This window comes from Clavelina lepadiformis, chromosome 4, assembly GCF_947623445.1.
Source record: "Clavelina lepadiformis chromosome 4, kaClaLepa1.1, whole genome shotgun sequence".
NCBI lineage: Eukaryota > Metazoa > Chordata > Ascidiacea > Aplousobranchia > Clavelinidae > Clavelina > Clavelina lepadiformis.
In genome coordinates, this window is record NC_135243.1 from 395,495 (window position 1) to 418,767 (window position 23,273).

At 38.0% G+C, this 23,273-nt stretch overlaps 2 protein-coding genes across 4 annotated transcripts; both read left to right on the forward strand.

Moving 5' to 3' along the window:
• Window positions 1–205: 205 nt before the first annotated feature.
• Window positions 206–12,115, forward strand: LOC143452595 (uncharacterized). 3 transcript variants are annotated; one of them, XM_076953628.1, is made up of 15 exons: window positions 206–1,930; window positions 2,453–7,899; window positions 7,956–8,093; window positions 8,269–8,391; window positions 8,466–8,560; window positions 8,656–8,826; window positions 9,025–9,272; window positions 9,385–9,485; window positions 9,566–9,742; window positions 9,836–9,923; window positions 9,982–10,116; window positions 10,295–10,348; window positions 10,448–10,561; window positions 10,627–10,721; window positions 11,327–12,115. In XM_076953628.1, exons 2-15 carry the CDS (start codon window positions 4,642–4,644, stop codon window positions 11,432–11,434), a joined length of 4,905 nt encoding a protein of 1,634 aa, XP_076809743.1. In that variant the 5' UTR covers window positions 206–1,930; window positions 2,453–4,641; the 3' UTR covers window positions 11,435–12,115. The 3 variants fall into 3 exon arrangements, with proteins under 3 accessions (XP_076809743.1, XP_076809740.1, XP_076809741.1); XM_076953625.1 differs by having other exon boundaries at window positions 206–898; window positions 4,660–7,899; XM_076953626.1 differs by having other exon boundaries at window positions 206–898; window positions 4,660–7,899; window positions 7,974–8,093.
• A 5,019-nt stretch (window positions 12,116–17,134) lies between these two features.
• LOC143452038 (uncharacterized) lies at window positions 17,135–20,913 on the forward strand. Its single transcript, XM_076952859.1, has 5 exons — window positions 17,135–19,470; window positions 19,602–19,655; window positions 19,883–19,996; window positions 20,063–20,157; window positions 20,339–20,913. The coding sequence occupies exons 1-5, from the start codon at window positions 19,395–19,397 to the stop codon at window positions 20,444–20,446; spliced, it is 447 nt and encodes a 148-aa protein (XP_076808974.1). The 5' UTR covers window positions 17,135–19,394; the 3' UTR covers window positions 20,447–20,913.
• Window positions 20,914–23,273: the final 2,360 nt, after the last annotated feature.

A 23,273-nucleotide genomic window follows, 5' to 3' on the forward strand; every position in this document is an offset into this window, starting at 1 on the left:
ACGTCACAGATATATTCAAATTTCAAATGCGAGTTTAATTGCAACGGACATATCTCTTGCATCGAAAGACGGAAAGCAAGAAATAAAGGAGTATGATGTAAGTTGGTCGCCTGAAGAAGAACTCGATCGAACGTGACATTGCTGTAACCAAGTCATTGTTTTAAGAATTGAGTCAAGTCAAGTCATTCCGGAAGTTGACTAAGTCAAGTCGAGTCAAACTACTGATTAGATTAAGTCAAGTCAAGTCAAGTTAAAATGTATTGCAAGTCAAATCAAGTCATGTCATTGGCTGTACCTTTAACTTAACCGATCGTTTGCAATGAAATCAAACGTCTGTAATTCAGTTGGTCAATAAAGAAACAACTAAGATTTAACGAGGCAAGTTAATTTCTGAGACTCAAACCAAGTCCAATAATTTAAAAACGTGATTCGAGTCAATTCAACACTGAACGTGGGTTCTTTAAAAATGATAATACCCACTACTTTGTCGGTAAAGACACAAAAGTTTTATAAACTTCTCGCTTCAGTGAGTTTCTTTTATTTCAACAAAAGACCGAAACAAAGTGACGCCCAAAGTTCCTTTGCACGTCACTTCCTCGATTAAACGTAGAGAAGCAAAAGGTGGTAATTTAACTTTTTTCTTCCCTGGAAAGTGTTTGCTCCGAGCAACCTCGCAAGCGTCGTAGAACATTCATCATTCAACGTTGAGGCCGATGTGAGTTTTGTTACAAAAGCTTTCACTTTAATCAAGGCCTGACGCTGTAGCTCGTGTAGAAGTGAGCGAGTGTAGACGATAGGAAGGAAGCCCATGTAGTAATGGTGGGAATTGTAGATGGGAAATCTAGGGTTTAGGTTGGAGTTTAGGTTTGCGGAACTTGAAGCTTTGTACAAGCCAAGGGTAAGTTTTCTCTTGTCTTGTCGGTTACCCGAAACACAATAAAATAGTTGTTATAAAGTTGATTTTCAAAAGCATTGGATTTTGATTATAATTTTTTGTTATTTCACCGCAAAAAAATTTGCTTCAATGCAAAATATAGCCTAATAATAATCTGTTTATCCCTGTTTTATGCAAGATTGTGGGTGTAATGAGTTAAGCGTAATTATGCTTTAACGATAAACAAACTGGATGCTAGGACTTATGCGAGACTTTTATCATGACTATGACTTACTGAATGACTATGTCACACTATAGCAGGAGTCGGAAGCCTTTTGGTTAAGGAAGCCATGAAAGTTACATATTTTTAATTGTATTTCCGTGAGAGCCATTTAATATTATTCAACACTTAATGCAACTAACGTGTGCATTTTTAAGTAAAACCGTTTTCTTAATTTAAGGTTATTTTTCCCACCAATAGCTGGCCCTAGAACGACCACAAACTGTTTTGTTCAACGTTTAACGTGGAATGAATTTTTACCGTGCAGGGTCACGGGGTTAAGTTCGGAGAGCAAAAGTGAAGATGTCTTAAATGCTAATGTTTATCTCATTCATTGGAACCCGTTCCTCCGCCATTAAAAAATTAAAAACATCATTCCGTGTGTGACGTCGTTTAGCGTTATTGTGACGTGATAAGAACTTAATTTCGACGTGACTCATTGACCTCTAATTTTCTCTGAAAAACAATCGCTTATGGTTAAAAGTTTAAGGTAATTATTCCCACTTGCTTTACAAATGGGTGTTTTACGTCAAAAACTAGCCTCGTATTCTCAAGAGATTTTTTTGTCATAGGTTATTCTTTTAATTTTCGTAATAGTTTGTTCAATTAAAGTCCTAAAATTTTTGATTGATTGGGCAAGACTCAAACGAAAAACTTACTGCGGAAAGCACAAATATGAGTTTCAGATTAGGCTCTGTGCGTGCTGTCAGTCGTCGTGAGTTCATCGCAAACAAAAAATGGATTTTATTGCTTCGACCCTCACAAGTATACTTCAGGTAAGTGTTTGTCGCTGGATGAAAAGCTTTACACGCTTCGCATCATTTTCTCGGTTTGCCTTTGTGGGGTCATTGGTTTCGAATGACTGAATTTAAAAACTTATAATCTGACCCCATCGCTAGGTCTGGGTTTTGTTTGTTACCAAGCGTAGTGAAAAACCTGAAGGAATCGATCGGCGTTTTTAAATCTAAAACTATTTCCACTTGAAACCTTTATCTGCAGAAGCTTCATGATTCAGAAGCATTTCTGCTGTTTTGACAACACCACATGGTACAATTACAAAATTCCGTATGAGCTTAGGTTTTGTAAATATTTTCCACTAAACTCAACACTTAAGCAACAAGAGCTTGTTTGATATTTTTTTTGATATTTTGTTCAACGACATATTTCATGGTTTGCTTAACACCTGGGAAGGATTTTTCTTCCTGTCGCCTTCTGTCATTGCTCAATGTTTTTCTTTTCAACAAGCGCATTGTCTTAGGTAATTTGACACTGTAGAAAACTTGATTACTTCGTTGCAGTGCGTGGTAAGTTGAGACAACTTTGGCGAACCCAGAAACATCGATGAAGTCTTGGTGCACTTTGGTATTATTGGATATTGTTTTGGGAATTATTCTGTTGTAACAAGCTATCCTTTATCATGTTATTCCGATGTTACGTCTTGACTTTACACAACTTCTACCTTTGGAATTTAAATTGTTACGACTCAGTCGGCATGTCGGCTGCTGTGGCAAACGCAGGTTCACTGAATGGAGAATGCATTCTTAATTGCACTTTGTCGGCACCAAGTGGTTAAATATGTTTGTGGCGCATTGCTGCTCTGAGTTCTTTGTAGCGTCATTGTTGCTATGTTTCAGCGCCCTGTGCTGATTCTGAGGTGATTATTAGCCGTTTGTAAGCTTAGTTAAGTACCTTAGTTAAGTACCTTAGTTAACTACCACGGAATACTCTACGATCATTTTATGTCGTGTTCTAATTACAAGGTATAATGTGTTGAATATAACATGTCATTCAGATGCTATTGTTTTAAAATGTTTCTATTACTCATGAGGACAATACTAAGAATAAGACGTTAGCACGGGAATCTTTGTTTAATTCTCGTTTAAATCGCAACCTTGTGATCATGTTTTAGTTACTCTTAGTTAACATATTACGCCTTTGCCACGCTGCTGCCAGCCAAGGGCATATTTTATCCGAGTGTTTGTGGTTGTTTTTAAAAATATATTTTTATGACGTCAAAGTTGCCTACACACTAGGTGCGATTTGAACGAAAAGCGTCATTTGCGACAACTACAGGCAACTTGCTTTGAGATTTTGTCTGCACGCTGAATACGATTTTCCCACCTCAAACATGTTGAAAAACTTATCGTGATAGCTTTTTATTGAATACCTAACTGGCCAAACCAACGACTTTTCGTTTACGTCATGCAGCCTACGTAGACCATGAGGCAAATACCACGCTAGCCTAACCCACGCCCATGTTATCTGGGCCCCTACCACCCGAGACAACATTTGTCTGCTTATTTTCAGCCTTCATGGTCGTTTCTTTGAAATATTTAGTATTTCATCATGTATTTCACTCTGAAACTTACACAATGTCGAACAGCATTCTATTTCCATACAAAATGAATCGGTCTTACAAAATACTTTGGGGTCACCAGCAAACTAGGAAGGAATACGAGGACTCCTGTAGCAGTGTCTCTCGTTGATCAAGTCAGATTTCACTTTTTAAATCGTATGAGGGCGTCTTCGTCGAAAGGGTCAAATGCCAGAGCCAAGTTGGAGCAGCCACTTGCTGATATTTTCATCGCTTTTCTTCACATGAAATGTACCGGATGGACATGAAGTAAGACCGGGATGTAGCGATCTATGGACTGCTCCTTTGCGCCATAATTGCATGCTGTAGGTGCTAAGAAACCCAAATCGTTTATGAATGTGCATGAGCCATGAGAGATCCAAATCGTCCAACGCCGATTCGAAGACGATTAACGCGTCATCCAATCTGGAAAGCTGAATGGCGTCCTGAATGGTTTGATTTCCGACGTTGTTTATGGAATTGTGGTGGGACAGAATGAGGTGTTACTGCTTCACTTTGGGCTCATATTTTTGCATTGATAGCACAGTCCAGTAAATACCCCGGGTGCTGGCACATGTCGCTATGGAGGTCGGAGTCCGGGAATCGCTGTATTGCTTCCGGTCTACTGGCAAACGTATGGTTAACTTTTATTTGTGCCTGAGGCAGAAGGGCCAAAGAATTAGCAAAGCTTGCAGATCTTGTGGACAGGAATCTTGTGGACAGATGGACAGTGATGTTAATTTCTGGTATTCACATTTAAAGCTTTTTATTGTCGCCCTGCTGATAACATTTTTGCAAAGTATTTTTAAGTAGTTTTGCCTCTATAATGCAGATAAGCTTTCCAAAATAAATACAAAACAAGACAACCAGATAATTAAGTGAATTCACGTGTCGTGTCGCCAGCGGCCCGGTTAGCTAATAGTGTTCGTTAATACTGTTGGGCGTTTCAGGACTGTAGCCATCCTTATATATCCTTGCATAGCCTAGTTGACGTCACCTGCTGATTTGAATCTTGGCGCATTCAGGGTGCAGACAAGTGCGTGCAACAACACGCCATCGCGTGTGTTTCCTTTAGATTTTGTTTTGTGGCTGTAGTGCGATGATCGCATCAGTGTGGGGGCACCGTAGCAGTTGATGTTTAATTATTTGCAGATGCTTAGTTTAACTGCACTATTGAGCCAGGCATGTCACGCAGTTAGTGTTGCTGTTACAATGCAAGCAGGGAAGGAGCAAGAGCTGAAACTTGCAGCAAAATTAAAAACTGAACTCTGTGACAGACATGGCCGCGAGAAGAATCCGGTTGAGTGCGCTGAAATTTTCCACAAAATTGGCGTCATTTACATGAATCGAGCTCACCTGACCCAGGATAAACTCTGTTTCATTCAAAGTGCAACGTTGCTGAATGCTGCGATTGTTAGAGACCCCGAAAACAAAGCGAAAGTAGAAGACGACCTCAATACACTGTCACGGTGTCTTCTCAAAGCAGCCAATGCCGAAGGTGACATATTGCGAGAGTCCAGACGTGTGAAAGAGCGGGTTGAAAAGATGAGAGACGATGCAAAGAGTGAGCTAAAAAAGTCGGAGAACATGCCCGAAAATGCAGAAGGAGATGAACTGAGACAACTTGAGGAGTCAAAAATTGCTCGAATTCAGAAAATAATGGAAAAAGTAACAAACGACTTTAAAGCCATAATGAAAGGGATTGCCGAGTTCTGCAGCGACATAATGGGGGAATCACCTTGTGATTATGCTTTGGCTGGAATGGGATCATTGGCTCGTGGTGACGTAACGCCTTATTCGGATTTTCAAAGTCTCATTGTATTGCAAGAAGGTGTCCAGTATTGGCCGAATTATGAAGCAATCTTGGAATATTATCGATGGTTCTTTGTTATTTTTCAAGTTGTTCTGATAAATCTTGGTGAAACCGTGATCCCTTTTGCTGCCATTCCAACTCTGAATGATTTAAATCCCGCAAACGGATGTTGGTATCGTGATATTTGCACAAAAAACGGAATTTTTGCCCACGCTTTTGACCCTTACGCAAGCAATGATCATCTCGATAGCTTTTTCGCAGCGGAGACGCCGTCTTTTGCTACAATTTTGATCGAACCTCCAAGTTCATTGGCAGATTATTTGCACAGCAGTGGGAATGGTCAAGATGATATCTCTTGCAGTTGCCATGTTGCTGGAAGTGTTGCTGTTTATGAAGAATTTGAAAATCAAGTCAGAGTTAAACTATCGTCTGAAGATACCACAGCATCTGGCATTCGTGATCACATCAAAAAATGCTTGGAACATTTGGGAATGAGAAACCAGCTGTTTTATGCAAGTGATTCCGAAGGCTGTGATGTTAAGAAAGTAATTTACAGAAGCTTATCTGTTTTCATATCAGCTCTTGGAAGATTGTTTAGGCTCAAAGCAGCGTCCTGCTTTGAAATTACCCTTCAGCTTTCAAGACATGGTTTATCTGAAGAATTTGCCCACAAGTTAAACTATGCATTGGCCGTCGCTTGTGAAGTTCTTATGAAAGTTTACTGTGAAAAGGAAGCCCATGATGGCTGGGTTGATGAATGGTCCATGGAAATAAGCGAGGTTGGTGAACTGAGTCAGACTGTCGGGGCAAAAAGTCTCATTGATTTCTTCCTGATAACTCATTCATTGCAATGCGACTTCGCGAAATACTTTCAAATATCATTGACAGATTTCTATGGAAATCCGGAAGTGTTGGTGACATTAGCCAATTGTTACCTTCGACGGTTTGAGAAAGCCGTCCACTTCGGAACTGTTTTTCTGAGCAATGATTCAAGCGAGAGTCCAGTTCAGGACCTTACCTTGGACACATCCATTTTTGGGAGGAGCTACTCAAAAATTCAGCAGTACCTGGATATTGCTAAAGGTATCATGGCACCTGGATTGTCGCAAAGCTTTGTTGAACTAGTTTCGCCTTCACGAGATAATGCTGATACAATGCATGCAATGTCTAAATGTTTGATAAGACTTTTTATGTTTAAAGAAGCATTGTTGTTAAGTGAACATGAATTGACTGTGAGGAATAAACTTCCTGAATACCAAAAAAAGGCAGCAGACAAAGCAAGTTGGTTGAATATACGTGGTCTTATCTGGAATGAATTAGGTGAAAGTAAGCAATCTTTGTTAGAAGTAAAGAAATCTCTAAATGCCTTTGCCACATTAGACAACGAAGACAAAATAAAATTTGAGATAGTTCTTCATTTAAATGTTGGTGTTTTATGCCAAGCACAGCAACAAAGTGATGAAGCTATAACTTTGAATATGAAGCAGAACTTAATCGGGGATATCAGGGCTGATAAGGACGCCGCTATTATATGCTGCAATCTCGGGCAATGTTTGGTTGCTCTTAACCGACTGTCAGAAGCTCTTTCCTATTTTCAACAAGGTTTGGAGATTTGGAAGAAAGTTGATGAAGCTGTTTTCAAAGATGATTTGATGAGGAGGTTTACCTCAGGAATCAAATTCTGTTCTGCATCAGGTTTTAAAGACTCATTTCAATACAAATATGCACTGGAAATACAAAAAGAAAGATCTAAACACATCGAAGATGTTTCAACTGATGCGAGCATGGATACCGGTTCCGTCTACTGGCAGAGCTATGGCAGTTGCCTAAAAAACATGAAACTGTATGTAGAAGCTCTGCATGCATTCAACAATGAACTACGATTAAGAAAGCAAACATCACTGAATGAAAACACTGACAATAACTTGGCCAATTGTTTCAATCATACTGGAATTTGTCTGGATAATCTCAAAGAACATGAGAAAGCACTGGAGAGGTATGAACAGGCACTGGAAATTATGAAGCGGATATCACCAAATGCAAACAAGGATATCAACATTGCTGCCGTATTCGCCAACGCTGGCGTTTGTCTAGGAAACCTGAAAAAACACAAAAATGCATTCAAAATGATTGAAAATGCACTTGAAATACAGAAAAAAGTTTTATCACATAGAAGCACTGAAAATCTTGTGGTTGATTATCTTCGTCTGATTAAAATTCTTCTTCGCAACTTTGAACAGCAAAACAAAATTGAAGAAACACCGGCTGTTGTAAAGAAAATCTTTCCCGATGCAGACACAGATGCACGCTTTGCAAATCTTAGTATTTTTTCAGAGAACTACGAAAATCGAAACAAAGTTCTGAAAAAAATTCATAACGAACTCGAAATGCAGAAAAAGATTTTATCCCAAAAAAGTGCCGACAGTCACGTTATCGAGCGACTCATTTTGATCGAAAACTTTCTGAACAATTTAAAACAACACGAGAAAGTTTTGGAAGCTTCAAAGGAGGCCAACAGAAGCGAGCCAAGCGAAAGCGATGAGGAACCATTTGAGTATATGCCAGTCCAAACTACTGACGTAAGTTTTTCCATTTGCTGTTTTATTAACATATAATAACCATTGTGTTGTAATAGATGTTTACACAAACCCAGGTTGTAGGAAACAAAGGAGGTCGGGTTGAGTTTGAAGGTTGTGTGATTGAGATACCTGAAGGTGCCATGAACGAAAACATGTTCTTTGTTTTCACTCTGATCTATGACGACGAAGAAGAGGTGAGGAAATGAAAGTTGAGCCATGAAGCATTGAACAATGAATAACTATTATATGTATTTAGTAGCTTTTGTAATCATTGAACTGTCACTGAACTGGCTTTAAAATTAAGTTCTCATAATTTTAATATTTTGCTGTATTAGCAGCTCCGTATGTGATATAAAATCTGTTTTACAGAATATAGACAAGATGAAATTAACTCCTACTCTGAAATGTTCACCAAGTTACAAGTTTGAAAAGCCTGTCACCATAACTTTGCCGACCTGCTACTTGCCAGACAAGTCTGATGTGCTTGTCACTGTGAGTGCATTAAAAATTTCCCAATTTTCAATCGTTTGCTTGAGGTATTTTATCTGTCCGTGTATTTCTCACAGCCTCGAACTCATGACGGTAAGGATTGGCGTCCATTAGGGAATGTGCCCCATCATGACAAATACTCTCTGTCCTTTGAAACCATGTCATTTTGCGGGTAAATATTTTTAGCAAGCGGTCAACTTTGGAAATCTTTAGAACCTTAATAATTGATGCATGTTTAAGATAAAACTTTTGTTGTCTGATTTGCAGAAAAGACTTTGTGGGCAATCGTAGTGACTTCAGCAGTAAACGGCTGCTGTTTAAATGTAGCATGGTTCATAAAAACTCAAGAAATCCTCACATTAATTGGTGGATTTTAAGTTATATGGGTCAGAACACAGCAGAGAACAGGGGCCAGAGATGCTTTATAGGTGAAGTCAGGTAAGTACAACGCCGTGCATCGTTCTCGCCTGCTTAATTGTGTATTTGCTGTATCGCTTGTCAAAGCGCATCAATTACTCGTACTTAGGAAAACGGGAAATTGATAGAGAATGGTCATTATATTTATGCTTCATTGTCATAATTTCTTTAACAGTTTAAATAACAAGGTTTCTTTATTACACTATAATTGTGATTTAGATCAGACCAAAACTTGATCCTGAAACTAACAAGTGACAACGTTGTCTTCGATCACCGAGAATCCGTCATAGACAGCTCAGAGCTCTTTCGTCATCCAACCAAGGTCAGGCGTCAATTTTCAATTTGCCAAGCAGATTATTCCATGATTTTGGAGGAAGATTCTTCATTTGATTTTGAAATCGTTGCTGAAAACACCGGCATCCAACTTCATGAAGGCAACATCAGTTTAGCTTCGTTGTCTGCAACAGGTTAAGTTTATTTCACATTTACAGCACAATTTTTACTAGATAGAGATTTCCCAATTTTATCATGCACAGAATAAAATATTGAATAAAATAACTTAAGCAATTTATTTCACAGAAACAACAGCATCACCAGATGAATGTGATTTTAATGGCAACCAAGTGACGGTGGATTCTGCTTCACAAGATGTCTACGAGCATCATTTGGACAACGATAACGTAAACAACAGCTGGTTTGAAGACAAGTTCTAATGTATTAATAATTTTATGTAAGATAATGCTGTCATTACTATTTTCAGATCTACAAAGTTGTACAAAAACCAAAAGCACATGTCCTGTTCTTGTACAACACAAGATTTCCAACATGGCCCACAGAAGCTGATTTAAGACAAATTGAACCGACGTTGGACTTGCTCAGACAATTATTTCAAGGACTCGGTTGTGAAGTGAATGTCCGACCAAACTTAAAAGCTCACGTAAGGATTAGGAAACGTGTTTTCAAAGCGGTTCAAAAATGCATATACAGTTTTCAAGGATGAATTGGATGAAAATGGAATTTTTTTACACAGGAAATGCGGCAAACTATAACCAACTTTTCCAGAGATGACCAACACACTGATTTTTGTGTTCTGTTTATTATCAGTCATGGTGGCCACAGTAAGTAGTATGTTTTCTACTTTTAATTTTTACTGCATTTATATAATGTTACATTCAGTTTCAGGTCAAGATGTGGTGTATGGAACAGACGGGGATTATTTAACCATCTCAGAGGTAGTTAACAATTTCACTCCTAATAACCCATCATTATTGGAAAAGCCTAAGTTGCTGTTTTTCCACTGCTGCAGAGGAGGTACAGAAACTTAATTTTTTTGAAAAAAAAACGAATTCTTTTCAAGTTTCGTCTCAACTTGGCATCATGTCTGCTGCTGTTTACTTTGAAGTTCTTTGCATTTAAACATAAAAACTCCAAAGGCAAAGTTACTTTGGTTACTTTGGAAATTGTGTAATAACCCTTTCATTAATTGTAGGTGTCATAGACATAGGTGTGAGACCAGCGACGCTACCAACAGCACCTCATTCAGGTACAGACATGAATGTTTGATAAACCAGTTGCGTATCAGCTTCATCAGCTGTTTCATGATTTTCGAATCCTCATTTAAGCCCAACTCACTTTGTATTAGACCTGGAGCAAGAAATCGAACGTTTATTGGAGGAATACGAGAGACATCATCCTGACAACTCAAACAACATTCCAAGATCACTCCACATAGCAACCGTACAATCAACCCTGGAAGGTCGTAAAACTTTTAATCACCAACCACAAAGTTTTATTTGTTTTAACAAACTTTAACATTCCCAGGTTATGTCAGTTCATTTGGAAGATTCTTTTTTGCGGTTGTGAACGTGTTTTCCAGAAATGCGAAAGATGATCATTTCATGGACCTGATGACGAAGGTAAATGATACAGCCCGAACTTTCTTCTAATTTCTTGAGTGGAGCTTAAAGATACTTTAATTTCAAAGCTAATTGCCTACACTTAAGGAGCCATCAAACACCAAAAAGATGGCCATAAAATTCTTGCTTGTTTTATAACACAGCGAATTTACTAAAAAAACTCATTACTCAAAAATTCCTCCATTGAAAGTTTCTCTGAAATTTTGCATGTCACTTTTATATGCCTTAGGGCTTAGACTAAAACTCCATGAAATGCCATCAAAAAGCCATGATTCAAACTTTTTTAACAGAGGCAAAAATTGAGACTAGAATTTTGGACCCAAATAGCAGATTTAGCTACTTTCATGGCAATTTTTAACCTAAACCTGCAAGAGACCTGGGACATTCAAGCATGCCAACTGCTAGGGTAATTCCCAGGCCAAAATAATACACCAACCACACCGCCCAGGAGTCCAACAAAATCTTAAAGATCTTAGTTTTTCCTGTTGGACGGCTTCTTAAAGCATCTCACTTAAATGTCTTTACTTAATACATTCACATGATCTTTTCACTTTTCTTGTCATAATAAGTTTATGAAAGAAATATTCATGAAGTTTATTATCCAGGTGACTAGAGCGATGGGCCGCCGGACGCCACAGTTATCAAGGCAGCTGCCGGTAGTGGTATCACATCTTGATAAATCTCTCTACTTCTTCCCTGGTTGTGATTACTGAGAAGTTCCGACCTGCATATTTCTTGTGCTTTCTCATTCCTATCAACTATAGCATTTATATTTTTATGCAAGTTTTTTATTTCCAGCATCAGCATGTTATTATTTTTATCGTGTTCAATATTCCAATTCAAATCATTTGCCTTGAAACATATGTGCCATGTTTTACGAATGTCACCAGTCGCATGCCAATGTTATATGCTAAAATGTATGCGAAGTTATTGGTCATTTTGTACGTAATAGTTTATTTTGTATCATTATTGTGTATGACGTAAAAAATTGACACACTAGTTTGAAATGTGGGCCTAATTGCCAGTTGTATGAACGCACTGGTGTGAAAGGGCTGAGGTTTGAACCAATGCATAATACAGCAGAATTCGCCTATATCGATACCTCAAGGGGATGAAGAAAAAGTGTTGATATAGTGGAATCAATACAAATTGTTCGTAAATTCCTGTTTTAGTTCAATGGAAGGGCCTGGTAAGGGTTAAATGTGTACTCTAATCAGCAGTACTGTCGCTTTTTTATGTTTTCGCATACACTACAGCAAAGAACAACACAAACAAGATCGTGAAAAATAATGGATCGAATTGAACCGAGTGCATTCAAGATTTCAAGGCAAACGTGATTACTTCGACTATATTATCGGGCGATTAAAAGCTGTAAATAAAAGTATATTCTGTTTGCTGCTGTGGTGTTCATTTCTTTGCATGCAATCTAATCGATAAGTAAGTGTGCGTTAAATTGCATTTACATATTGATGTAAAACGAAACAATCAAATTTCACGGTCAGAAGAGAGAGACTCATCAGCTGAGAAAGACGACAGCCAAATAGGAGAAGGCTATCTAATATGACAATTTGTGGACATTGCTTAAGTGGTAATAAGTCACAGTGACATCATAATTACGTCAAATACGACTAGGCAACCTAAACCGTTATACGATAACGTTGTGATAAATGGCTCGGGTTCCAAATAGCGACTGTCAATAGAGCGACTACACGACAGCGATTCATCAAAAACAGCGACTGCCACAACAGCGACCAACAGTTTGTTTAGCCAATTTGCTGAAAAGCAATACCCGATGCGTGTTCTTGTTTCGTTGTGTTAAATGTGAAAGTAATTGTTACATCATTGTAGCGGGTAATTGGTCCAGTGGTGAGTTAATTGTTAGCGCATTCGCTTGTTCAGTGTTCAGTAATAGTAGGCTAGGAGGAGGAGATGATCTTTTTGCAGTTAGGTTATTGAAAGAACTTATTTCGTACGGTTCCGGTACTTGTTTGCATTTTCTTCTGCAAAAACCATTTGAATGTGAAAGCCCTTATCACCTGCAAAATTAAAACTGACTTTTGGTGGTTGTGTGTTTTTATGAGAAAATAAAGTTGAATATAGACTTCTGGAAGAAAGTATTGTCTACAGAAAAGTATGATTGGACGATTATGTAAATTTACAAATGCTTGAACATTGTTTTGTTTCCTAGTAAAATCCATTATTTTAGTTTTTCTTGGTGTCTTACTACTTCAGTTGTCCCTTACGATAGGAATCCAAAATAGTCTCATACTTCTAGTAAAATGTAAACCACATTTATCTGATAGGGCTTGTTGTTCTGAAGCGTCCCGCTTTTCAATCAAAAAAATATGGTAAGCCTAGTTAAGTCGCTATCATAACAGTCGCTGTTTTAATGCGGTCGGCATTTATACAATCGCTGTTTGGAATGTCGCTCACTTGATTACGTCGCTATTATGAAGTCGCCATTATGACAGTCGCTGTTTTGACAGTCGCTATCCGGCCTGGATGCCGTGATAAATATATCAATTAATGTAATATAAAATTGTTTAAGACATAGAACTCTCGTCTATCGAATCAGTGAAGCATAACACTTTGTGACATAACCGATTGTTTTCCTGTTACTGTGTGTGCATTTTGATTTATTCAGTCTTTTGGCTATTACTTTCAACGCCGCAACATGTCTGTATGCTGTTGCTGTCACAATGTTCTATCTTGATTTATTCGTTCAATGAAGCTTCAATACAATCAGATTATAAAGTTGTCATTCCTATGTTATTATTGCTGAAGTCTATCAAAGTTCACTGTTCAGACATACACAAGTAAACAGACTTTGTAAGGAAGTGGGCAAACCTTACAGGTTAAGGTACCATACACCACTTTTCATTACAACGTCATTAAGTCGTAAGTGGGATTACGTCCCGGAGTGAAAAGAAGAGTTACAACTGTTACTATTAACGAACAAAATGCCCTGGGGATCAAAAAAGGTGTTAATTGCTGTCTTTTAAGGGGGCGTCAAAGACCTAAAACTAAGATCTCTATGAATTTGTTGGGCTTCTTACAAAGGACTTTAAAAAACCTGTTTAGAACAATCAGATTACAGTATGTTTGGAGTTGTTTTCTAGCCTGGGAATTACCCTAGCAGTTGGTGTGCTTTAATGTCCCAGGTCGCGTGCAGAATTATGCTAAAATTTTAGCATGAAAATAGCTAAAATTGCTTTTTAGATCTAAATTCTAGTGTTTATTTTGTACCTCTGTAAAAAGAGTTTGAATCATTGTTTTTTGATGTCATTTTACTGAGTGGTAGTTCAAAGCATACTAAATTGACATGCAAAATTTCAGAGAGCCCCATCTTGAATTTTTTGAACAATCGGTCATTTAGTAAATTCACTGTATAGTAAAACAAACAAAGATTTTAAGAAATTTTTTGGTCTTTGAAACCACCTTAACGCCGTCAAGATGGCACCACATTCCCGAACCATCCTAATAACCAACTCACTCAAAATCCACTTTGAGATCCAATTGCCATAGCTTAGCTTTGCACTGCAACGACATTCACATTCAAGGTTCTTCGTTTGAGACTGGGGTGTTTTGGAAAACACACACAAGCATATTAATCTCGGCTATTCGAGCCTGACCTATGCTCAACCGACGTAAGTTGAACTGATTATCCGTGGTACGTTAGGCGTCTGATCTTAAATTTTGGTTTGCTTTGCAACGCAGCAATGATGTTCTGGATTGACGGTTTTAATCCGCGCTTGGACCAGGTCAGGTTTTGGGTCAACTAAACGACACGACAACGCTCTTCAAACAGGGCCATATAAAACATTAAATTTTTCTAACCTGAGCCTGCCTGAACAATTACAAGCGCACATCTTGCAGCAAACCATTTATGTCCGGTCTGCTTAAAATGTGACGTAATACTCGAGAATGACGTCACAATGAACCATAGCAAACTGATTTGCAATAGTGAGTAGAGTATTACTAAACCATCAAGCGTTAGCTCTACTTAAACGGAAAAACTTTAATCAGGACTTATTAATTATTAATTTATTATTATAAATAAATATTATAAATTAAATAGATAAATAATTATAATAAATATAAATAATTATAAATTAATTATTATTTAACTTATTAATCAGGACTTATCAGTATCTCTGTCAGTCTTTTTATATCAGACAAACACAATTTTCACCAAGGCCTCACATCAGTAACCGTGGCTCGAGCAATGAGGAACAATCGTCGGGTTTAAGTGGTGCAAAAACTGACCGTTTTAACGACTTTTCTAACTTAGCCTATTAGCCAAATAGCAAGAATTTTGTAACTTGCTGATAATATGTGAGTGCGATGTATTGAGTGGTTGGCTTTTTCCATTGCACATACAACCTCCATCACACCTGAATGTTGCAGCTTGTGTGACCAGAGATGGGATGAGAGATGCTAAATTTTGGTCTCCTCTTCACATCACGACCTCACAGCATGAGTGATGCTGATCAACTGGGACCGCGATATCAATCTTAAAGAAGCGCAAGGAAGATTTACTGCTCCGCATCGAGGTACAACTCTTTTTCCGATTCAAGGAAAACTTTGCGTTCATCCCATTGGAAAGACCTGTCAATGTTGTAAGATCGAAGTGAAGATCTCAACAAGCAGGTTCTGTCCCAGGTCGCTCTGGCGGCGAGGACTGAGTCATTGGACGTAGAATTGCGCTCTGGCAACATCATGCGGTCAATCGTGCTGTGTTAATATAATGTGATTTCTACTCAGTCATCATAGTATAGTGATAGTCGATCGAACTTGGGGGAAAAAGCCAATGTACATAGTAACTCATTGGATATAAGTTAAAAGTTGATTTATTTGCTTTCATGTTTCGAGCTTCCAATCGTTTTCAATCTGTGTGCTGGGAATGTCAACCTTTTTATATATCTTCAATCAATCGAGTTCCAGCCAAGTTGTGCGTGATAAAATATAAGACATATCATGTTTGTATCATGTTGAACATGCTATGTTACTAGAGATTATTGTTGTGATGTGTTATTAGCTTTGAGGGCAATTGTCAGACACAGATACCTACACAGCGATCAATAGTTACGTCTTTATTAGCATATGCAGTGTTGTATTCGTCTGATAAGATAATTGCAACGGTGAGATAATGTTGCACTGTTGCCAAACTCTATCATCGATTACAACTTTACACCACACCAAGCAATCGGAGATCTCGGTGGAACTGGACACGTGGTTTGCATTGACGTAAAGGCCAGCTGCAGAAACGTCTCTGGACCGAGAACAAGCTTTGCTGTTTATTTGGAACGCTTCGCAAGAACTCGTTACGCTTCGTTGGGTTCGTCACCAGCACGTTTGACCACTTGTGGTGTGAGGTAAAATTGCGTTGTTGCATTTGACTTCTGCAGCAACACTGTCCACGCCCCCCCAGTGGTTGATTACATGGATAATGCTGGCCTTGCCATACGGACGATCATAGATATGTAGACCTACCGCTGTTTGATATTGTTTGTCACAAGACTGGATAGAAATTTACCTTCAAAATACAATACGTAAGCTATACCTAAACTGAATTATACATAAAATAATTGTGTTTAGACATAAAACCTTTATAACTACATCACAGCATTCTGGTATTTGAAGTAAATGTTTCAATCGTTGTTGAAACACTTTCTTTATTTGTCACTATATTCATGGTTGACCTCACGCCATTCAAGCATGGTACTAAAACGGAAGAAAGCAAAGGAATAGAATCCATATAAGTTTCCTCTCGGTGTCATCAACACGTAATGTGCTTTCCTACGTGTCGTACATGTTTCGTTTTTCCTTTTGTGGAAGGCAATAAAGTATTTTGTGACGTTATAATGTGCGATTGTAAACATTTTATTATATAGACTTCTATTATATAGGCAACCTTCATCACACTGTATGTGGTGTGGATCTTTGCAGTCGGCACTCTTTACGGTTAAGGTCACTACTACTTTGACTTTTTTCTATTGCATTTTTGGTTATTTTCTTGTGCACAGTTCATGTTATTTTACAGTTTTTTTGACGTAGTTGTCAAATTTCTTTATTTTTTTAACTCTTTTCCAGTTTCTTGTTTGGTTTCTTGCACTTTGTGCCCATCTTGCTTTTTCTAGACAAAACGTATTCGCAACTAGAAAATATTTTTGATATTCATTCCACATGAAGTATCAATAAAAACAACAATAACAATAAGTTTAGCAACTATCACTTTTTCTAATATGAGAGGCCCTCATTGCCCTAATAATGTTTTAAATTGTTTTCTACTCCAAGATTTCTAAACTCAGGTCTGATTGAAGCCGAGTTAGGGGAATACCCATGTTTAATATTACTGTACTTACAATTTGCGGAGACTAGAGCCCGTAAACCAATTACTTGATGCAAAAAGTTTTACCCTGGGCTCCTGGAGTGTAAGTATGTTGAAATCGCTGTACTTAAAAGTCATGCCAATCAGTTGAAGACAGAGATTGTTTTGTTTCACTGGCAGGCTGCAGCCGAATTCAAAATGGGAAACATTTTCCCCGGCCGAGGGCAGTAAGCTACCGAAAGTCCAAAACATAAATATCTTGGTCCAAAACTGCAATGCAGTGGTAGGGTAGAAGCGGCAGGTCCAGATCTCCCGGAGGTGAGATTAGATGTAGCCCAAAACGCTTTTAATCGAGCATGTTTATGGCCAGATTTTGCTCAATTTGAAACACAAAAGCAGTGAGTGTAGAAAACTAAAAGAATAAAACTTGAAGGCTCGCTATAGGTTATTGTTTGTGCCTGTTGTCTTCGGTTATGGCCATGGGTTCGCAGTAGTTTACCTTCATTCTTTTCCGCCGCATCCGGATGTTGAAGATTTAATAATCGGTTAATTGCAGCGAACTTCTGAATAAAAGTCTAGATTATGCTCGTAATTACGGAAATTTCCTCGTCAATATCCACCAGTCTGTTGCCTGACTGAAATCCAAAAGTATGTAATGTAGCTATAGGAAAGCGTTGGGCCACCTCCAGCAGATCTGGAACTCCGGGTATTGCTGTGCACCTCTGGCAATACCCAGCAGTACCAACATTAAACGCCAATTGACTTACAGAAGAGATGATGATGACTTAGGAGACCGTGCGTGACCTAGTCTGCGATTTTAAAATTCCAGTTTTCTATATTTGCCAGAGTAAAAAGTATGACAATTTTTTACGGAAACTTATGCGTGCAAAGACGCTAATTTTGGCACGGAATGCTCAATTCTTGTTGTTTGTATTTTCACCATATTGTTTATTTTCCACCACTGACTATGCTAAGCGAAAGTTACGATGCTAACTGCTGTAAGATGGTAGGTACTGAGTTGTTAGCCACCTTTGAATATTGTATTGTTTATTTTTTGCCATTAACTGTGCGGAGCGAAAGTTACGATGCTAACCGTTGTAGTTATAGGCTATAACTTATAGCACGATAAAACACATGCTCACGAGCAATTAACGAGTAGGAAAAAGTGACGAAGCCCAAGGGCGTGAAACATGCATCATAGCAATAATGCAGTTGTGCTAGAACAGCGTGGTCCAACTGCAGGCCCGCGGGCCAAAGTTGGCCCGCGAGCACCGATTTTTTGGCCCGCGAACTGATAGTCAGCTTTGATAGTCGCTATTGTTGAGGAAGAACCTCGACCGCAGATGTCACATTGATCAGCATTTAAATTTTATCAACTAAGTTTTGAACTATTCTAATTTCAGTTTTAATAAAAAAGAGAACTTTTTTCAGTTCTAATATCAATGTCACATTGTTCTTCAGTTCTAATTTAAAAACATCGGCCCGTAAGATAAAAAATTTTCTGATTTTGGCCCGCGATGAAAAGAAGTTGGACCACGCTGTGCTAGAAGATGGTAGGTTAGCATGGCCACCAAACCCACAAAATAGTTTCTAAGTTTAACAAATTTACGCCTAATATTACAAAAATGGATAGAAGTACACAATTGGAAAATGTAGAAATTTGTTTATTTATTATAAATCATCATGAAGATATGTATTTGTCATTCAAAAAAGAATTAAAGTACGTCGACAATTTCCATTGTTAAGTGTAGGGGATCGAGAAATTCTAAAATTGAGGCCGCAACTCGGACAGGGTCTATGATAGGTATTGTTTTAATTGTGTAACAATTAGCTTGTATGTGCAGTTTAACTTGTAATAGAACTTGCTATCACATCAACATCATACAAATCGTAGCACGTGGTTAAATGTGGGTTCTGGGCAAAAGTTTATGAGTCTCAAGTGAGTATGAGTTTATGGTCCTGAATTCTTTTCATCCCCAGAAAGTGTTCGCGCTGATTTAAGTTGCCTACTTACAGATGTTGCTTTGCAGTCATCGTAGTTTACATTGTCTTTACATTTTACATAGATTGTGACTACTAGACTAGAGTAAGCTCGACTGTCCACAAGATTAACGTCAAGTTGAGTTTTGGTTGACTGTCGCTGATAGTTGTATTATTGGATTGACATAAAAATTACAAATGTTGTTGATTTTGATTTAACTTGATTATATTGTTTCTTCATGGATAAAACATGCTGATGTACAATAGGTTTAGTGAAACGAATGATGGAACTCGTAAGATTACAACTCTGGCAGCGTTTTACTCACTAACTCAAGAAAATTATGTCATGATGAAATAAATACATGAATGACACAAAGCTCACGGGAAATTCTATCCGAGTTATCGACACAAGTTATGGCCAAGATTCGTGCGAGACTGGTGCCAATAAATGAGAACCACTTAGTGTTAAGAAGCAGCGCTATGTTTTAAAGTGTTGGTAGAATCATGATTTGAGCGATAAAATTCTCTCCATAAACAAGGATATTCACACTGGGTTTTGTTTTTACCAGGTATCACAGACACAGGAGTGAGACGCGCAAAGCAACCAGTTCCATCTACTACAGGTGATAGTTGGTTTAACATCTCTTTCCCATAATGTGGTTGATATCGAATTAGTTTATTTTGGTTCGAGGATGTTTTTTAATTCGACTTCAGCTCACTCCAGCAGCTCTCAAAGATGCATCTTCTATTTAGAGCATTAAATTTTCTTGGAAATTTGTATTACTTGTTCTTCGTTTTGTTTTGTGATAGCTTCTAGCCCCCACTTAATGTAACTTTGCTTGGAAAACAGATATGGAGGAAGAATATCAACGTATCTATAAAGAATACTTGCGGCTTTATCCTGACGGTTCAAATAACATTCCAAGATTGCTCCACGTCGCCACTGTCCAATCTACATCAGGAGGTTGTATGGGTCGAGTATGACGACGTCGTTTTGGTTTGATTCTTCTGACAAATGTTTAATCTGCAGGTTGCGTGAGCTATTTCGGAAGATTCTTCAACGCCGTTGTTGATGTGTTTTCCAAAAATGCCAAAGATGACCATTTTCTGGATTTAATGACAAAGGTAATTTGTCCGTAAAGTTTCCACTTTGATTTTTGTTTTGTTTTTACAGTTTCAATGAATAACAAAAGGTGTGGAACGAGATTTTTTTATTTGGCGATAACTGATGAGCTGATAACTACCTTTGGTATGTTGCATTGAGTGTAGTATGAGCAATAAACCTATTAGCAATTTTTAATTTCAGGTCACAAAAGCAATGGGCCAACCATCCTCAGATATATCAAAGCAACTGCCGGATGTGAATCCACATCTTGATAAATCTCTCTACTTCTTCCCTGGCTGTGATTACTGAGTAGTCCCAACCCTTTAGATTGGCCGTTTATCAGCCAAAACATCTTTGGGTGCTGGAATCTAGCTTAGAATCGTTTTTAGGTTTTATATGTAATTGATATTGATTTCTTTTTCTACAAGTTACTTTGTATTTCACTTGCTTATAATCATCATATACATTAGGATATTTCATTTTTTCACCATTTTTGAATTTAAAAAAGAAACCAAGAACCAAGAAATAGCTGTTGTATATTAGGATGTTTCATTTTTTCACTATTTCTTGTTATCATGCTTATGTTGAAGTTAATCTTTTGTGCATTTATTCCATATGTTACTGAAGTGCCTATTCGTATTTCTGTGTTTTTGTGATATTATGCAATTTAAAAATTCACTTTGCAGTAAAAGCATATTTCTGTAATTGTGATTAGTTCAATATTTGTACAGTGCAATGCCAAGTTACCGAAGTTCAATAAAATAATTATTATGCCTACTAAACATTTGTGTTTCATTGTCCCCTTTGCAATCCTGGCCATTAGGAATCAGCAGAACTTTCCGTCTGTTTGTTTGCTATTTGCTAAAAATCGCTCATTTTTATCACAATTCTTGTTGGAACTCATTTTTAAACATGGATACATGCAAGTTGCCAATCCACAGTTATGCTTTGGCACTCGTTGTCCGTGTAAACCAATTGGGTAAAGTTGAGCTGTTAATTAAGAACAGTTCAAACATATTTAAACATGCGGTAAACAAAATGCTTCCCTTCCTTAATTTAAGATATTTCTGTGCGGTTGCCATAGCGCTGAGCCATTTAGTGTTGAATAGACTCCAAATTACACTTTGTCACCATCAAGTGGTCAAAAGTGTAACATCGTGAACTGTGGTTCCAAAATTGGTTAAAGTGTTTTTATTTACAAGCACAAACTTCTTCGTTCTTTTTCTATGTTGAAAAACAGTAAATTTCGAAGTTAATTTATATTTTGAGTAGATACCAAAGTGGTAGTAGTAGGCTACATAGAGTAGTAGATACATAGGCTACATATGACTTTCACAGAAAAATTGAACCTTAAAGTAATTGTGGCATAGTCTATATCACCGTCTACTGGTAGCTGGCTATGATGAAAAAACTGTATGATAACACATAGTTTGAAACAAATAAAAAGTCGGCTTTTATTAGCGTAAGCTGTACAGCAAATGTGATCGGAGTCATGGTTTTTAGACTCATCCTATTTCGGGAACCTACAAAGACCACCATTCCCACTTTTACTAAAACCTCCAAGTAAAGTATCCATCAAACAAGATTTTTACAACTAAAATGAATAAGCTTGCTATGAAATATCAACATTATCTGGCACCAGTAGCTAGTGCGTGCCAACCAAGCTACCTAAGTGTACCTTATTCCTGTTTCAGCCTCGGTAAACTATACAAACCCTGACCGGAAAAAACTTTTAGTGTTTCTGCATTTCAAACTTCATTAGCAGCTAATTATCTTGTGTTTGCATTCTGCAGGAAGCTCCTATCTATTCCGACGCCTTCATTCTTATATCTACGGATGTTAACATTGACGCGGCGCCTTATTATAAAAAGTGGTTTACAAAGAATCTGGCGCGCTAGCCTTCATTCAATACAAGTTGCTTGGAAAGGACGAAAAATAAAAAGAAGCCGCCCTCGGATAAAAGGGGCAACAAAATGGAAGTATTTATTTGGCGAAACTATTCTTTCGGCATCAACATTAGTAGTTAGTAGTTAGTAGTTAGTACTGTGGCGGCCACATTGCCACCAGGCGGTGATTCTGCTGTCTTCATTTGGACATATCACTTTAATCGTGCCTGCGTTAATTACTGCGATGCATGGTATTTGCTCGCTGTATAGCCTATACTCATACTGTACATTTATATGCGTATTGTTCAACTAGATAAGGTTCAGAGCTGCTCGTGCTCTCTGGGAAGAAACGCAACCTTCCTTACTCTTCAACCGGAGTCATAACTTAACGAGCGCCGCAGTTCATACACTTAGTTGTAAGGAAGTGCTGGAATTTATTTCGTTTATGATTGAAGGTATACGGAGAAAACAATTAGACGCACTCAGTCGGGACCAAACCTCTGGGTTCTCTATTGTTAGATTCCAATTTATTTTACCTACGCTATTTCTGTTCTAGGCTACCTATTTTACTTTTTTAAACTTCACACAACTGCTTCATGTGCTTATGCGCCCATCCGTGACGGAATAACTTATGTATAGCTTATTACTATAACTTAGGCATAGCCTATAGTATACGCTATACAGCGAGCAAATATAGTATAGGCCCTATGCTCATACTGTATATGTATATGCGTACTCGTTCTTCGAGCAGACGAGTTCAACAATACAAGTTGGGTTTGTAAGAGTCTGGATTGTTCAAGTAGGCTACGTTCGGGACAGCTCGTGCTCTCTGGGAAGAAACGCAACCTTCCTTACTCTTCATGAAATTTGTAGAATATCTCGGCCTGCTGTGCTTACGCGGAGTTACTTTTAAGTTGTTTCGACCTTGCGCAGCCTTGCATTTAATAAAAACGTTCATAAAGTTACCACATTGCACGAATGAGAAAGTTTTTAAACAGTGACGAAATGTCACCATCTCAATATTAATGTGATATTTATCGCAATAACAGCAACTGTTAGGTAAGAAACTCTGACTGTGTCAAGTGGCTTCGTATATTACATGACACGAATGAGATAAGCCACTAGTCTTTCACATATAACGAAGTAAACGCCAATCACATCGTACACTGGGTTTTAGTTAACCAACATTGTTTCCAGTGCATCGGTGGTGCGTAGTCAGCCATCAAAAGGCGTTGCAAACTGTATGTAGG

Excerpts from the sequence above, each read along its gene's own strand:
- LOC143452595 (XM_076953625.1), top strand. The coding sequence starts at position 833 with ATGGGAAATCTAGGGTTTAGGTTGGAGTTTAGGTTTGCGGAACTTGAA. Across the intron at positions 8,392-8,465 it reads AGTCTGATGTGCTTGTCACT|CCTCGAACTCATGACGGTAA; the intron begins GTGAGTGCATTA and ends TATTTCTCACAG. Across the intron at positions 9,924-9,981 it reads TATCAGTCATGGTGGCCACA|TTTCAGGTCAAGATGTGGTG; the intron begins GTAAGTAGTATG and ends TGTTACATTCAG.
- LOC143452038 (XM_076952859.1), top strand. The coding sequence starts at position 19,395 with ATGAATGACACAAAGCTCACGGGAAATTCTATCCGAGTTATCGACACA. Across the intron at positions 19,471-19,601 it reads CCAAGATTCGTGCGAGACTG|GTATCACAGACACAGGAGTG; the intron begins GTGCCAATAAAT and ends TGTTTTTACCAG. Across the intron at positions 19,656-19,882 it reads ACCAGTTCCATCTACTACAG|ATATGGAGGAAGAATATCAA; the intron begins GTGATAGTTGGT and ends CTTGGAAAACAG.